Source organism: Corylus avellana, chromosome 5, assembly GCF_965113065.1.
Source record: "Corylus avellana chromosome 5, dhCorAvel1.hap1.2, whole genome shotgun sequence".
In the NCBI taxonomy this organism is placed as follows: domain Eukaryota; kingdom Viridiplantae; phylum Streptophyta; class Magnoliopsida; order Fagales; family Betulaceae; genus Corylus; species Corylus avellana.
Window position 1 is genome coordinate 28,499,855 of NC_142494.1, and position 17,449 is coordinate 28,517,303.

The 17,449-nt window shown below is 36.2% G+C and overlaps 3 protein-coding genes across 6 annotated transcripts; all 3 read right to left on the minus strand.

Annotated features, from left to right (window-relative positions):
- Positions 1 to 1,907: 1,907 nt before the first annotated feature.
- LOC132180980 (uncharacterized) lies at positions 1,908 to 11,211 on the minus strand. 3 transcript variants are annotated; one of them, XM_088517043.1, is made up of 11 exons: positions 11,062 to 11,211; positions 10,629 to 10,904; positions 10,218 to 10,384; positions 9,454 to 9,552; positions 9,242 to 9,310; positions 9,033 to 9,173; positions 8,585 to 8,674; positions 7,647 to 7,814; positions 7,179 to 7,257; positions 6,930 to 7,067; positions 6,621 to 6,825 (listed from the first exon to the last, which is right to left on the minus strand). In XM_088517043.1, the coding sequence occupies exons 1-10, from the start codon at positions 11,129 to 11,131 to the stop codon at positions 6,940 to 6,942; spliced, it is 1,287 nt and encodes a 428-aa protein (XP_088373169.1). In that variant the 5' UTR covers positions 11,132 to 11,211; the 3' UTR covers positions 6,621 to 6,825; positions 6,930 to 6,939. The 3 variants fall into 3 exon arrangements, with proteins under 3 accessions (XP_088373170.1, XP_088373169.1, XP_088373171.1); XM_088517044.1 differs by lacking the exons at positions 6,621 to 6,825; positions 6,930 to 7,067 and adding an exon at positions 1,908 to 2,246; XM_088517045.1 differs by lacking the exon at positions 6,621 to 6,825 and having other exon boundaries at positions 6,938 to 7,095.
- LOC132182187 (uncharacterized) lies at positions 2,961 to 6,070 on the minus strand. 2 transcript variants are annotated; one of them, XM_088517041.1, is made up of 4 exons: positions 5,641 to 6,070; positions 5,022 to 5,589; positions 3,805 to 4,814; positions 2,961 to 3,473 (listed from the first exon to the last, which is right to left on the minus strand). In XM_088517041.1, exons 1-4 carry the CDS (start codon positions 6,068 to 6,070, stop codon positions 3,085 to 3,087), a joined length of 2,397 nt encoding a protein of 798 aa, XP_088373167.1. In that variant the 3' UTR covers positions 2,961 to 3,084. The 2 variants fall into 2 exon arrangements, with proteins under 2 accessions (XP_088373167.1, XP_088373166.1); XM_088517040.1 differs by having other exon boundaries at positions 3,805 to 5,517; positions 5,659 to 6,069.
- A 2,895-nt stretch (positions 11,212 to 14,106) lies between the features above and the next one.
- LOC132181148 (uncharacterized) lies at positions 14,107 to 17,019 on the minus strand. Its single transcript, XM_059594235.2, has 5 exons — positions 16,641 to 17,019; positions 16,455 to 16,504; positions 15,418 to 15,541; positions 15,197 to 15,304; positions 14,107 to 14,977 (listed from the first exon to the last, which is right to left on the minus strand). Exons 1-5 carry the CDS (start codon positions 16,813 to 16,815, stop codon positions 14,346 to 14,348), a joined length of 1,089 nt encoding a protein of 362 aa, XP_059450218.2. The 5' UTR covers positions 16,816 to 17,019; the 3' UTR covers positions 14,107 to 14,345.
- Positions 17,020 to 17,449: the final 430 nt, after the last annotated feature.

The following is a 17,449-nucleotide window of genomic DNA, read 5'->3' on the forward strand; positions in this document are numbered from 1 at the left end:
ATTAATACTCAAATTGTGATTTAATTATTTTTTTAAAAAAATTGTGATTTAATGATCAAGTGATTATATGATATAATCATATAAATTATAGTGATAATATATTAATACTCAAATTGTGATTTAATTATTTTTAAAAAAAATTGTGATTTAATGATCAAGTGATTATGTTATATGTATAATTATAAAAATATATTATATAAAAAGGCGGTTAGCGGTTAGCGGTTACGGTTAGTAGACCCAATAACCGCTAACCGCTAACCGCTAGGCGGTTATGGCGGTTAGGCGGTTAGCGGTTAATGCGGTTAAACGGTTAGGCGGTTAGGCGGTTGGCGGTTATAGCGGTTAGCGGTTAGCGGGCGGTTAAAAACCGCCCGCCTTTGCACCCCTAGTTCCAGCCGTAGGCAATTTCATTCCTTTTTCTCCGGCAATAGTTATGTTATACACGTACACTGCAGGGCCTCTGCCTCTTCATTGGTGCATGTGGCTTAATTTCTCAAGCACCGGATAAATAATGGTAGTTCAAGGAACCCTAATGCCTTCCAAATCAACTCAAGGCTGAATAATATTAATCTTTGTTTACTTCTATTAATAAACTTGGTCTCTTTAAATAGAGAATTACAAAACATAATAGATATAAAAGACTAACAGAAATAAACTACTTCTAAATATATTATTTTTAACAATAACATATAATCTCTAATATTTAAATTATAAATCTAATTCTATAAAGATTAGTTAAAAGCCGAAGAGATGGAGGGATGGGTCCAGTGAAGGTGTTTTCACTCAAATGTAATTCAACGAGATTTTTCAAATATCCCAACTTTTCAAAGATGGAAATCACAGAACCATTGAGATAATTTGTAGACATATCCAGGTGAGTGAGATTGTTTAAGAGACATAAAGATGAAGGGACTGGTCCAATGAAGTTATTTCCATTCAAATGAAACTCAACCAAGTTTCCTAATCTTTCAGGGATGAAACCATTGATTTGATTAAAAGAAATGTCAAATCTCACTAATTGGGTGAGGTTTGTAAGTGAAAGAGGCAACTCACCTGTCAAGTTATTACAGGACAGATGAAGGTGGGTGAGTCTCGATAGAATACCTATCTCAAGTGGAATATTCCCTTGAAGATTATTATTGGACAAATCAAGATGAGTGAATTTCAATAAAGTACCTATCTCAAGTGGAATCTTCTTCTGAAAATTATTACGAAACAGATTAAGGTGGACTAAATTAGGGAAGGAAGAGAAGTTGAGATTCAATTTCAGACCAATTATTTTGTGTTGACGTTGAATGAATGACTTCCAACGTGATTCTCACGAACTTCTTCTCTTTTCGAATCCTATGGAACTGCAAATTTTCCACCCGTATGCTTTCTCCGAAACCATCTTGGAAATTTCCTCCCACTTGCATGGTCGTTGGATGACTTGACTATTAGCCACGATTAATTGTCAGGGTCCCATATGAGGCAAACACAATGAAATTCTTGTCCTTTCAAATCCTATGGAACTGCAAATTTTCCACACGTATGCTCCTTCCCTGAAACCATCTTGGAAATTTCCTTTTGAGTATGATTGATGAGGGCAATGGCAAAGCGTTGATTGTTATGTTCACACGACTTAGGAAATTTCCATGAGAAAGTTACAGATGGATTGCGAGTGTGTGGAGACATAAGGACTGAAAGTCAAGGTTTGGTTTGGACAAATTTAATAATTCTCGTTCCTTTGCATCAGTCGAATTGCAGAATTTCCCTGGAATTGTCTCACAATATTTTCACGGGATCATTTGGGAAATGGATTTGGTTTAGGTGCTGTAAAAAAAAATTACACAGCATTTTCAGTAGTTTTTTCAATAGTCACTGGACTAGCTGCAAAACTTGCAATTCAAATCAGGGCTTATTAAACATTGGAAAGCAAGTAGAAAAATGGTATGGAGAACAATATGATTAAAAATAATATACTCATGCAATTTCTTCGTCCTTGAATGATTTCACGGTTACATTGGAATGCCGCAACATTATTCTCTGTAAGACTGAAAGTCAAAGTTTAGACCAAAGAATTGACTTTGGATCAATCTCTGTTTACATCACAGCCAGAGAATATGCCATCTTGCTCACTCAGTTCTCCACAATGAATTCTTGAATTTCTATTCCTGTATGACGTGCCCCTCCCTGTAATCTCAGTATAACTTCATCTCCAACTTCGAGTGAGGTCACGGGGATTGCTGTTTTTTGTAACCCAGCCCCTGCAGAAGATGGGGTCAAGGTTCAACCCTATCATATGAGGGAAAAAGAAACAAAAAACAATGAACTAAAATTTGACAAACTAGAAACCAGTTGTTGAACTCAGAAGGAAAAAAAAAACAATGAACTAAAATTGACAATACTAGAGATGGTCCAGAGGGAGAAAAGACTCATGCATCTACTCGAACCCGAGTGATGGGAACTTTTGGTTATGCAGCCCAGAGTATGTTTAATCAGTACTCAGTAGTAGTTCCCAGCCTTGAGGCTTTTTTGTTGTCTACTTATTCTTAAGCACAAGCACCAATAATTGATCTTACCCAAAGGCAGAGAAAGGTACATACATGCACATCAACCACAATATTTTTTCACTTGTTGAATGGGAATTTGCTGCGCCTTCAATTCCTAATATCAACCCCAATACCCTTTTTAAGCCGTTGATTTATTTTCTTCTGTAGGGAATTTCATTTCTTTTTCTCCGGTGATAATTATGTTACACACTGCAGGGCCTCTGTCTCTTCATTGGTCCACCAGAATGAAATTGCAGTTGGTGCTGCAAAGGGTTTCTTCATAAGCAAGTTGAAAAGCCAGTTATATATCGAGATTTTAAAACATCTAATACCCTGTTTGATTGCCGAGTGTAACTATTTGTTTTCTTTTCTTATTTTAAGCCGTTGATTTATTACTTCAGCCTGCATACGTTCTAGTGCGGTCGGTGATCTCCATGCGAATCTATTAGTGCAAAATGTATGGTTCAGAAAGAAGAAATGAAAAGAGTACACAACATTTTTTATTCGTACAAGTTCATCAAACAATATGATACTCAACCTAACATCAAGCACTTCATAATTGAGTTTCATCCCCTGATCCAGCCATATATATTTCTTGGTTCCTTAGCTGCCATAGTGAAAATGCATGTAAAGGCTTGGCTATTGGCTTCTTTCGAAAAAGAAATTCTTGAGACACGTATTTCATTGTAGGCCGAGACTTTGGTTTGATCTGTAGACATGCAAATGCTATTGCAGCGACAAGAAAAATATCCTGTGCAACTAGATAAGTTGGAGGTGGCAAACGTTGGTCTAATATTTCATGTAACATCACGTTTTGAGAAGATGGTGATGCTAATGAAGTTAAGAGTTCCGTTGGATGTCTTCCCATTAATATTTCCAATGCCACCACTCCAAAGCTATAAACGTCGCATTTTTCAGTAACTTTCATTGTATAGGCCAACTCTACATAAAAAAAAAAAAAAAAAAAAAAAAATTAAAAATTAAAAAATTAAAAAAATGTAGAAACCTTTCTTCTTTTTTTTTTTTTTTTTCTTTTTTTAATTTTTAATACAGTGAAGTTGGTCAAAACTTTCCATTGCATTAAAATTATATAGTGAAAGTGGTTGTTTGCAATCATGCATGAATTGATTCAAATAGTAAATGATAAGGCAATCCTAAATATTAGGAAAATCATTTATTCCACTTGTCGAGTTCAATGTTTTAAAATAATAGGCAGGACTGAGAAAAATAAATAAATAAACATATAAATTATAGCAACAAAAGAATTGTTCACCTGGAGCAATATAACCGTAAGTGCCCGCAACTAATGTTTGATTGGAGGAATCAGGATCAAGGAGTTTAGCAGTGCCAAAGTCAGAGACAAAAGCCTCTAGTTTCGAGTTCAATAAAATATTGTTGCTGGTTATATCTCGATGAACAATTGTTGGAATGCATTCATGATGCATGTAAGATAAGGCATGGGCGGTGCCTTTGATGATGGTCACCCTCTTGCTCCAATCCAATTCTATAGCTTCAACGTCATTGCTCAGGACATAAAATAGGCTTCCCCTTTCCATATACTCATAAACCAAAAACATGCATCGTTTATGTAAACAGAACCCATGAAGTTTTATAATGTTTCGATGCCGAATTTCTGTTAACACTTTTACCTCATTCTTGAAACTCATATCAAAAGTTGGATTCTCAGCCTCCAACTGATGAAGTTTCTTCAAGGCAATCACTTTGCCACCAGGTAATTTTGCTTTGTAAACGCTGCCATAACCACCTGTTCCAATACAATATTTTATGTCAAAGTCCTCGGTTGCTTCAATGATATCTTCATATGCAATATGTCCATCGTAATTCCATATCGAGAACAAGTTCCCATTCTTTGTTTCTTTTGAGTTAGACTGGGTCTTCTTAACCTTGCATCTCGAGTGAAGAAAGCCGCCAAGAACTATGAATCCAAGAAAAATGGCGATTGGAACCAAAATTTCTAGTTTGGTTATTCTTGATTTGTTAGTAGTCGGGGAAAACTCAGGGCAAGGACGGAAAACCTTGAAGCTACCATTGCATGAATCCTTGTTGCCAATTAACATGTCGTATGTATAATGTGAAGAAGCATAATAATAATATTCACATGGAATTGGACAATCGAACGAATTATATGACAAATTGTGACTCATACTATAAGGCAAAAAAAAGGGAAGATTGCCGGTGAGATTATTTTGATCGAGAAACAAAAAATCCAATTTCTTCAAATTCTCCATTTCAACCGGGATGGAACAATTGATTTGATTTGCACTAAGCATCAAAGCACGCAAACCAGTTAAATTGCCTATAGTTGAAGGGATTGGACCACTGATTTGATTCCTGGAAAGGTCCATGTTGAACAAGTTGCTCAACATCCCCATTTCTGATGATATGGAACCATTGATTTGATTGCTTGAAAGGTCCAAAGAATTCAAAATCCTTAAATGGCCCAGAGTCGAAGGGATTGGACCAATGAGCTTGTTATTGCTTAGGTCCAAGTAGGCCAAATTGTTTAGCATTCCCATTTCTGATGGTATGGAACCATTGATTTGATTGCTTGAAAGGTCCAAAGAATTCAAACTACTTAAATGGCCCAGAGTAGAAGGAATTTGACCAACGAGCATGTTACCACTTAGGTCCAAAGAGACAAGATTCTTTAGCATTCCCACTTCTGGTGGTATGAAACCATTGATTTGATTTCTACGTATATCCAGATGGGTGAGATTAGCTAAAAGCCCAAGGGATGAAGGGATGGGTCCAGTGAATGTGTTTTCACTCAAATGTAATTCAACGAGATTTTTCAAGTATCCCAACTTTTCAAGGATGGAACCATTGAGATGATTTCTAGACATATCTAGATGGGTGAGATTGGTTAAGAGACATAAAGATGAAGGTATTGGTCCAATGATTTGATTAAAAGAAATGTCAAACCTCACTAATTGGGTGAGGTTTGCAAGTGAAAAAGGCAACACACCTATCAAGTTATTGTTGGACAGATGAAGGTGAGAGAGTCGCGATAGAGTACCCATCTCAAGTGGAATGCTCCCTTAAAGATTATTGTTGGACAAATCAAGATAAGTGAGTTTTGATAGAGTACCTATCTCAAGTGGAATACTCCCTTCAAGATTATTGTTGGACAAATCAAGATAAGTGAGTTTCGATAGAGTACCTATCTCAAGTGGAATACTCTCCCAAAAATAATTATGGGATAGATCAAGGCAGACTAAATTAGGGAAGAAAGAGAAGTTGAGATTTAACTTATCTAGATGGAGCCGATCATTAGTCAAGTGAATCTCTGTAATGCTTCCACCAGCATTGCAAGTAATACCAGTCCAGTCGCAACGAGTTGAGGTATCGTTGCTGTAACCACTCCACCATCCCGTCTCCAGAAGAGCCTTTGCTTCTAGTTGTATTGCTGATAATTCAGATGCTCCCACAAAATGAGCTCCACTATCCAAATAAGTTCCACACAACAGCATACATGCTAAGACCACAATGGAAATGGAAACGAAAACGGAGGATGCCATGTTTACAAGTGTATGACTGATGAGGGCAATCACAAAAGGGTTGATTGTCATCTATTACTCGGGACACTTTAATAAGAAAGATAGAGGGGACAGACTTTGTGGACTGGGAGTGAAGGTTCAGACCAATTATGTTGTGTTGACGTTGAATGAATGACTTCCAACGTAATTCTCACGAAATTCTTGTCCTTTCGAATCCTATGGAACTGCAAATTTTCCACCCTTATGCTCTCTCTGAAACCATCTTGGAAATTTCCTCCCACTTGCATGGTCGTTGGATGACTTGACTATTAGCCATGATTAATTTACAGGTCCCATATGAGGCAAACACAAGGAAATTCTTGTCTTTTCAAATCCTATGGAACTGCAAATTTTCCACCCGTATGCTGCTTCCCTGAAACCATCTTGGAAATTTCCTTTTGAGTATGATTGATGAGGGCAATGCAAAGGGTTGATTGTTATGTTCACACGACTTGGGACATTTCCATGCGAAAGATACAGAGGGATTGCGAGTGTGTGGAGACATAAGGACTGAAAGTCAAGGTTTGGTTTGGAAAAATTTAATAATTTTCGTTCCATTGCATCCGTCGAATTGCAGAATTTCACTGGAATTGTCCCACAATATTTCCAAGGAATCATCTGGGAAATGGGTTTGATTTAGGTGCTTTAAAAAAAAAAAAAAATTACACAGCATTTTCAGTAGTTTTTTCAATAGTCGCGGGACTAGCTGCAAAACTTGCTCTTCGAAGCAGGGCTCCCTGTCGAAGATACATAAAATGAGGCATAAGATTGTAGACTCATTAAACATTGGAAAGCAAGTAGAAAAATGGTATGAAGAACAATATGATTAAAAATAATATACTTCTGCAATTTCAGTTCTCCACAATGAATTCTTGAATTTCTATTCCTGTATGACGTGCTCCTCCCTGTAATCTCAGTATAACTTCGTCTCCAACTTCAAGTGAGGTCACAGGGATTGCTGTTTTTTGTAACCCAGCCCCTGCAGAAGATGGGATCAAGGTTCAACCCTATCATATGAGGAAAAAAATAAAATGAAATAAGAAAGTTGACAAACTAGAAACCAGTTGTTGAACTCAGAAAAGAAAAAAACCTTGGCAAGGACAAACAAGGGCAACCGTTTCTGCATTTTGTAGAAGGATGCTGTAAAGAGTTTGGTTATCTGAATCTCTCTGCAAGAGCAGAATATAGATTGTAAAAGAGTATTACCAATTAGGTCTATTATAGTAGCAACAACTTCAGACATATTACAATTTCTAGGAGATATGAAAGATTAGCTAGATGACAAAGCAATATCCAACCAAGAACTTTTTTCTCCCGGAAAAATTATGCAATAGCATTTGCAGGGGCATAATAGCAACACAAATCTAGAATATGGGGGGAAAGCAAGGTTAGGAGATATTCAAACATATGAGAGATACAAGGCTGAGTGTTTTGTGGGATGCTGGGAGGGGTTGGCAGTGTTTTTATCTTACATTTTTCAGTCACTGAGAAACTAAGAAAACTTCACTTGATTAAGTGTTATGAAACTATTTCTCTCAGTCCAATTTAAGACACAAACCTTTGCCTCAACAAGAATGAGTGGTCTAGTCTCTATCTTCACTCGCCCAACAATTGCAGTTCGTTGTTGGCCTTTTTGATCAACTACTATGACCTCTTTGCCCGTTTTTAACTCAGAAAGGTAGCAAGTCTTTCCTCCTGGAATGGCAACATAGGCATGTACTGGTCCCTGTACAGTTCGAAAGTATACTTGTAAGCAAGGCTGAATAATAATAAGGACATTAAACTGTCACCTAGGAAATGGCTCTGACAACTTTCAACTACTATTTGTGGCTGACTGGAATATTTATTTGTTTACGGAATAATTTCCTTTGCTTTACCAAATGGTAGGAAAATGTCCTATTTTCAGGGGGAAAAAAAAAGTGGTTGTTCACGGTTGCATCCCTTATTCACCATCAAAGAATTACAGAAAATGAGGCATATAATTCTAGACGCAGTTCAGCTAAAAAAGAGTAGCATATGTGCATGTGACAAGCTCTGTTGTCATAATGACCTCATAATGCTTAACAATATTCAGAATGGGTAAAATATATGATACTAGTACACGCATGAGAAAAACAAGATTTTATCACTTCTACAGAGTTTGAAGACAACTTCAAAATTTATAAAGGGTTCATCACTAACTACAATGAAGAATTTTACATGATCCTAAAACATTAAGAACCAAGTAGACTCATTATAAATGGTATGAAAAGTAATATAAATAAAAATGATATACTTTTGCGTTTCTGTCAGTTCCCAAGTTTTGCACAACCATGGTAGAGCATGATAAGTTGAAGTAATCAAATGAAGCTTTATAAGTTAAAGGTACTAAAATGGGTCACCATTAACTTGAGGATTGATATGCCAAACCATTGGGTTTAGAGTACTTACCAAGATTTACCATGAAAAACAATTCATTGAAATATCATCTCTAACAAATTCAAAGCCAAAACTTACCGCATTAACTCGAAAAGGCCTGCTTGCAATATAATTTGACTCCAAGCATTCTGAGTGCACAAGAAATAATCCCCTTGCAAGAGATCCAACCTAAGGAACACAGATCATAATATAACGGCATTCCAATCAGTTAGCTCAATAGTGAAATTTGCCCATCGACCCCAAACAACACTTAAGGGGGTGAATACATGTTTTCCCATAATCACAACCAACAAAATATTTCAACCACACACAATATCACCAAAATTAAGTAAAGCAATAAAGAGATCAAACACAATAATTTTAGTGACGAAGTGGAAACTTTTTGAAGAACACTTCAAAATTAAAACTAATTTACAACTAAAGGTTTACAACTAACCCAATTTTGACACTGAATATGCCAACATAAATTCTAACAAATAATAAGTCATGCGAGGAGCAAATTATAGACGAGAAAACAAAAGCATACCAGAAGTCCTTCACCAGGTCTCATGAGGCTACAAAGATCCACACAAACTCGATCCCCCATTCCAACTACTTGAACTCGAGTTACAGTAGCTTTGGTCAAGCTCATGAGATTGCTCAATTCATTTCTTCTGTCAAAATAGTCCTGAAAACTTTTATATGATAAGAAGCCACACTTTACTACTTAACAAGCCCTATCAGAAATCAAATTACCTTGAGCTGAAAAACAGCTTCAGTGTTCTCAACTTTTAAAATAACTCCACCCAGACCTTGCTCCAAGGCCTGCAAACACAGAAAATGAATATTGAAAGGAGGTCATGATGCATCACCTATAGAGCCATATTGACAGTTTTGATAACTGAAGCATCTCTTCGAACATATGAAGCTCAGTTGCTGATCCTAATCTTAGAGCATCTAAATTATACCTCAAGGAAGACTTGTGCTTCAGAATGATTTTTTGAGATGGCAAAAACTGTTTTTTGAGAGCCTTGGAATGCAGCAACAATATTCTCTGCAGGAATTACCTTTAGAAACACAAAATCAGTGACCAATTCAGAAGTGCTTTATATTGAAAATGGCAGGTACAGGGATAGGTTAACTGGAAGGTGCTGGAAACAAAAAGTGCAGCATAGACTATATTTGTGCTCAAAACATCCATGAATATGGTCCATATAATGCAGATGAGCTGGTGTGACTGTATAATGGAAAGTGTACTAGGTTCAATGATTAGAAGCAACGAAACACGCAAAAAAGCAAGATTATCTCCGGATACAAAGACAGGCATGTAAAATGAAAGCTAAGAAGTTTCCATCAAAGTCATTGTAATAAAAGGATTCTGTTGATTAATTCAAAAGCAAGTTTAGAGAAAATGTGATTCAGCATGTTGTCATCTTTAACGAGATCAAGAATTATTATATAACTTCACACAATACCAGTTATCTTCCAAGTCATGGACCAAGTAGCAAAGACTTTGCATCAATTTCCAATATTCAATGCTCTTACTAAAAAATGAATTGTTCCGACTTTACAGATATCCACAGTTTTAGAGAAAGTTGATTTCTTTTTAACTTAGCTTAAACAACTCCACAAATAACAATGGGTGGTTGATATGCAGAACTTGAAGGCCAATTCAAGAAAATAGAAACAAATTTTATGTGAATTATCCTAAGCAAGTCAGCAACAGGCCTACCTGCCAATCTAGCAAATTGATAACAACATTCTCTGCCTGCCCATTTGCGGGTTGGAGCTGCTGTAAGTCTTGTGGATTTGAAACCTCAAAAACTGTGGCAACCCTTCTATTCTCACCATCAAAAATGCCTCCCTCTTCAATATACAGAGGACTTATTAAGGCGATTGCTGAAAACCCATAACCAAAATTAAAAACTAAAAAAGTCGGATAAAATTATTGGCAAAATTAACATGACTCATGCTTTGACAAAAATATAGTGAAAACCACCAAAATCCTCACATGGGTCACAGCAATGTACCCATACTTATTTTGATCTACGAAGCATAGAGCACACAATTATATAAAATTAACCTACAAGCTAATTGTAATGTAGATATGCAAAAGAACAAGAGGAGGTCCTAAGGAGCTTACAAGACCACTCATTGGCGAGTTTTCGATCCTGGGATGAGAAAACGAAGGTATTCCATCCTCTCTCCACGGCGGCAGTCATGACCTCTTTGCTTTTTGTCCAAATCCACACCGTCTTCAATTTCTCGTACGACCCAAAAGACGACGTCGTCAAAGAGGAATGAGAAGCACACATTGCGACACAAGAACAGCGTTGCAACAACTGGGTTGCCTTGTAATTGTTAGCATTCGATGAACGATAATTGACCAATGAATTTGATCTGAAAAAGTTCCATTTGTCTGCGAATATTATTCGACTCAACAAACATTAATTCTGAACGAGAAAGGACGTGGAAAACTTAAGTAACTTGGAATGACATGAAATATAGGTAGATGAAATTGATTTACATGGAGGTTGAGGCAGTTGAGAAATGGTAATGTCGAGCAGTGGAATAACCTGAATTGAGAGTAAAGCAGGGGAATTGTTTGGGTATTCGGACCAAAGAAGCAGAGAATAGCACAACCATCCCACTTTTCTTCTTCTCGTTTTCTTCTTTTGATGTACAGATTTGGATATGGATCGTTTTCTCAGGTGACGCCAGGTCAAGTTCGGTCTGGCATTCAGCTCCGCGAGATAAAGCAGATGCAAATTTATTTATTTATTTTTTTTATGTGCATGTAATATGATAAAAAAATAAATAAAAAAAGGTACAACCAATAAGGTCATTTAATTTTTATGGCATTATAATTCTCATACACAACAATTTTTATTCATATAAGTTATTCAAATAATATGATACAAGTAACAAGCATTTGATAATTGAGTTTCATCCCTGATCCAACTATATATATTTTTTGTTTCATTAGCTGCCATAGTGAAATTGCACGTAAAGGCTTCTTTTGAGAAAGAAATTCTCGAAATACACATTTTATTATAGGCGGAGACTTTGGTTTAGTGTTTAGGCATGCAAATACTATTATTGCGACAAGGAAAATATATGTGCAATCAGATGGTTTGGAGGTGGTAGACGTTAATCTAATATTTCATGCAACATCACATTTTGAAAAAACAATGTCAATAATGAAGTGAAGAGTTCTATTAGATGTCTTCCCATTAATATTTTGAGTGACACTACTCCAAAGCTATAAACATGATATTTTTTTAGTAATTTTTATGGTATAGGCCAATTCTGCATGTAAAAAGAAAAAAAATAAAAGCTATTATAAATGTGAAAACTTTTTTTTGCTTTCTTTCTTTTCTTTTGGTATATTTTTCGATGCAAATAAGTTGGTCAAAGCTGGGCATTGCATACAAATTTCACTGTGAAAGTTGTTATTTAGTATATTTACAAAAATGCACGAATCGATTCAAATAGAATTGGCAACGTAACCCTACTAGAACAAATATTGGGAAAGACATTTGTTCTGTACGGCTAGTTCTACCTTTTATTGAATAATAGGCAACACTTAAAAAAAAAAAATACAAAATACAAAATCCATATAATTTATAGTAAGAAAAAGAATAATACCTAACTATGCTCACCCACGGCTGGGTTGCGGCCAGACCCACGGCAGGGTTGCAGCCAGACCCACAACAAACCCACGGTGGGTCTCTGGTCGAGACCTGCCTGGGTCACCATGGTTTTTTTTTTTTTTTTTTAATAACTTTTTTTATTATTATTATTTTTAAATTTGAGAGTTTTTGAAATTTAGGAAATCTTCTCAAAAGGTAGGGTAGTTCATGATCTAAAGTGAAATTTCCTTTAAAAAAAAAAAAAACGTAAGAGATCACACTTGGCTATTAGATTAGGTCGGAGGAATTTTCCAAAATTTATGTCCTTCGAATAATTAAAAGATGTGATATAGGACTTAAAAAAAGAAAAAAGAAAAATACACTTTATCCCATGAAGTATCCACGCATTTGCGTTTTGGCGCCCAATGTTTAAAAAGTGACATAAGACCCCCCCAAGTTTTAGACGTTAACAAAAAAACCCATCTGTTTATATTTGCCGTCACTTTTGACAGAAACCAAGTCACGTGCGTGGCATGTGACATTTTTCAACCAAAAAGTTCGAAAATACCCTCAGGGGTAAAGTGTAAACATAAATTACTTCCGGGAGTAAAGTGTAAACATAAAGAAATAAAATAAAATAAGCTTATTTTAGAAAAAAAAACAAAAACAAAAAAAAAACAAAAAACAAAAACAAAAAAACAAAAAACAAAAAACAAAAACAAAAACAAAAACTCGAGTTAATTACCTTTTTAGTACCAATGTTCTCACTTTTTTAAATTTTTTCTCACCTAGGATACAAATCATATCATAGATAGTACATGAGTTATCGAAAAATACCAACTTGGTATCTTTATCACATTCTGCTAGCCCAAACTAACGGAATGCCATATATCACCCCCAAAAAAGCCACATGTCCTTAAAAAGAAAAAAAAAATTACAAAAATAACTTTTTTTTTAAATGCCACAGGTGCTTAAAAAACAGAAAACAAATTATGGGGTGGTCGGGCCACCCCATTTTGGCTATTAGGGGTGGCTCTAGGGACGGTCTGGGGGTGGCCGAAACCACCCCCAAAGGCCAAAATGGGGTCGCTTGGCCACCCCATAATTCTTCCATGTTTTTATCATTCTTCCATGTTTTTATCTTTTCTAAATAACTAATCTTCAATACCTCAAATATTATTGGTTTTTGAAATATGTATCCGTATACGACCAATAACTGTTACAAGTGATTTGTATCTCGTATGAGAAAAGGGCAACATGTCCATAGAATCAATGCATAAATGAAGGTTTGCTCATTGATTTCTTCCCTAGGCAGGCTCTTCTCCCTCCGTTTTTGTAAATTCTAATCAATAAGTTTTGCTTCAGCTGTAACTTAGATTTACAGAAACAAAGGAAATAGAGGCAGTTTTGTCTGATAGAAGTAAGAACACAGCTGATGTAATTTTGACTGTTATGCGCAGCCACCGCCGCTAACAAGTTTTTATGCTCCTACTATTTTTGTAGTAAAGAACATTGATAAGGTGGCCAAAAATAATATAGACATTATCATATGTTCAGGCCTGAATTTAAAATTTGGATTACCATGGAGAATATAATCCGTTCAAAAGTTTAAAATACTAACATTTATATTGCAGGGTGATTAGATGTTAACCAGTTCCCCCTGCATTACATTGCAGAGTGATCTTATAAAATTGTGTTTTGCATCAAGTAGGAACGCATCCAGAAGCTACACTAGATATGCTACAGTTGACATCGAGCAGAAGATAATGTTTAGATTATTGTGAAGGCATTGGTAAATCTAGTTAGATTAAATCTTGGGTCTCATCCAAAGTTCTAGTAACTATATAGAGGGGAATTTGAGTTCACTTTATCATTTGGTACTTAAGAAATATCAAGTACCAAAACCAAACTTAGTTTTAAGAGATTAGCTACTTGGACCAAAAATGAAATTATAACAAGATTCCAAACCACAAAGACATAACAAGCCGGTGTTCAAATACAATGTCCTCTGTATAGCTAGAACACAAAAGCATTATTGAAGCATTGGAAGACCCAACAAAAAACCATTACAAAAGCTCGAACGATTCAATCTTCAAGCTTGGAAAACACAGACATCTCTTGATGTGTCATTCACAAGGTTAAACTTGTTATCTATGACTAATCAGATGAAGGCCTAGTTGAAAACTTGAAAAGCGTGTAAGCTTGTAAGGCTTTCTTGTTATCTATGACTAATAAGATGAAGGTTTAGTTGAAAACTTGAAAAGCATGTAATGCTTGTAAGAGTATCCAGGACTCACAATTGTAGATGGGAAATTGGGGTGGTTGACTGAGTCAGGAAATGCTTGAGTCTCCAAACATAGCGCGGCGTGTGGTTGGTACACAAATCCACCTTTTCCCTTCACATCCTTGAGAAAGTTGGCAGTATAGAACTGCACACCTGGAGCATTTGTTGACAGCTCCAACACCCTTCCTGACTTCTTCTCGTGCACCACTGCTGCTGGCTTCATCCTAAAGCCAGCCCCACCATCAAGCACATAGTTGATATCATAACCAGTTGGTAGCTTTTTAATCCTGCTACCAACGATGTGGGGTTTGAGGAAATCATAGGGTGTTCCTTTCACGGGAACAAGTTTTCCAGTTGGAATAAGATGGCTATCAACAGCTGTGATGCGGGATCCAAAGATCTGGACCTCATCGGAAAGGATATCGCCGCTATTATGGCCACCTAAGTTCCAGTATGTGTGCTGAGCCAGATTCACTGGAGTAGGCTTGTTTAGAGCTTTGGCTTTCATTGTTACACTCAACTGGCTGTTCCCAAGGAGCGTGTAGCTGACAATGACAAAGAGAGCACCAGGAAACCCTGCAGAACATACAAGACAATCCGTAACAAAACAAGTAGGGTTCTTTATTTTCAACCAAAGAATGGTCACCAGCTCATCATTTGAGATTGTCTAAATAAAAAAGACAACCATCACTTTGTACATTCTTATGTATGTCTATAAGTATCATTATCTCATTGATATAAGAATTGAGAGAGCAGATATGGAGTAAAGTTCAGTAGAAATAAAGAGTTACATGCCTTGGTCGCCATCAGGGCTGAGATAGGAGAAAACAATGCGAGGAGCATGACCTTCATTCTTATGCGCTCTCACCTTCCAAACAACATCACTAAATCCTCGAGAGCCACCTATATATGAAAATGATCAAATAAGCAACCCGATGCAACAAGTAGAAAAAATTCAAATTTTAAATAGTATTTTCTCTCCTGGGGCAGAAGGGGACCAAATGAGAATAATGTACCATGAAGTGTGTTATTCCCTTCGTTTGCAACTAGTTTATAATGGGTTCCATTCCAAGTAAACTGTGCGCCTCCAATTCTGTTAGCAACCCGTCCAACAACAGCACCGATGTATGATGAATCGTTCTAGAGAGGTTGCAAAATTTGCAATAAGTTGTCAGTTTTTTGGTAAAAGAAAACAAAAACAAAAACAAAATATTAGTAATAAGAACTACAATGAGCTTAGCCTACAACAGTGGGCTCTAATTGCATGAGGGAGTACCAAGACTTTGATAGAATGCTCCTCTATCCCCACAAACACCCTTATTGCTTAAGGAAAATTTAGAAAAAACCAATTAGATAAAATAAAATCTCATCTCCATTCCGGTTAGTGACTCACAGAAGTGCATCTGATACATCATGAATTTTAAAGTCTAGCATATACATGTGATGTGACCAAGGGAAACTTTAAGCACTAAAGCTCCAACCAGGAAAAGTCAAAGTTATTGCACCTAATGTTACATAAGAAAGCCACCGAAAATAATAACTAAAATTGAAATTTCCCAATCATCAAACTCGGCAAATAAGCTCCAACCAGGAAAAGTCAAATAGCTTCCTTAGAAAAATCATAAATGTGCCTACTACCATAACTTCTACTCCAATTTTATAGTAAAGAAGAAGAATTAATTACAAGGAGCCTTAAATGCGAATTCCCACCTTTTATAAAATGTAAAAATTTAAACTTTCCATTTTCATTGGGTGTTGAAATTATGTGTCTTCTATATGGGCTGTCACCTCAATAAATTTTCCACAACAAGTTAAAGAATATGGTCACGAGGTGGGTCGGCTAATCAGTATTTAGAGGAAAAATATTTACAAACGACAAAACAAACTGCAAATATTGCTATCACAGTTCTGTTTGAAATTTGATTGAGAGAGAGAAAGAGAGGCAATGTGGATCTATCCAACCAAAAAGTCTCAGATTTTCGGATAACATAAACAAGCCAAAAAAAAAAAAAAAAAAAGATAAAACATTGCTGCATATGAAGCAAAGACTCGCCTGGTACTCCTTGATTGAATCATACCCAAGAACAACATCAGCTAGCTTCCCTGAAAAGAAACACGAAAACAGATTAAAGATGGAGACTAATAATAGCATGGGACAGAAATTCTTGAGGAGGAACCAAATATCAAAAACTACCCAGAAAAACCAACATTAAAATTCAGAGAACAAAGACATACATACCATTTTTGTCAGGGAGATGAAGTGAGACAATGGTTGCACCCCAGTTGGTCAAGTTGACAGAGATATTACCCTTCTTCAGCTGATAGAACCCAATCTGTTCCTTTCCTGCATAGCCATTGACAAGCCCAAATGCAGCTAGAACAATGAAACAACAGAGCACAGATATCTTGGACATTTTTTCAGAAAGAATAGTCTAATCAGATTAGACAAGCGATCTGTTTTCACGTTATGGATATCTGAGAATGTTTAAAATCAAATGGGTCTTACTTAAAATACGCGGAAAAGAGTGAGTTTTTGTGCTAAAGAGAGATGATAGGCCATGGATTGAAGCAGATAAAGGATTGAGACTATATAGGCAACGCCTTGCTCCCTCAAAGCCAATTGTTTTTGACTTGGTAAAGGGCTAAAAGGCCCATTGCGAGAACATCGTTGATGCTGTGGGGCCCAACAAAATTCTCATTTTCTTCAAGAGGGTCCCCACAAATTCTAATTTAATTTACTCTGTTTTGTCAAGATTCCTATATAAAAAGAAAGCCAAATAGATACTTCATTGACCCGGCCATTACAGTGCGGGTTATGTCACGTGGTCACCAGACAGTCGCACGTGACGCGGACAGTGAAAATGCGTGGTTTACAATATACAAACAGATTAACCAATGAGCTTTTGTTTACGAAAAATAATACAGAAATTGCTTACTTCAAAAATCATGGTTATGATAATTTAATTGAGCATATGCATTATTTAATTATTAATTAAGTCACCTATTGGATAGTTGACTTTTTAATATAAAAAAATGTTATATGTATTG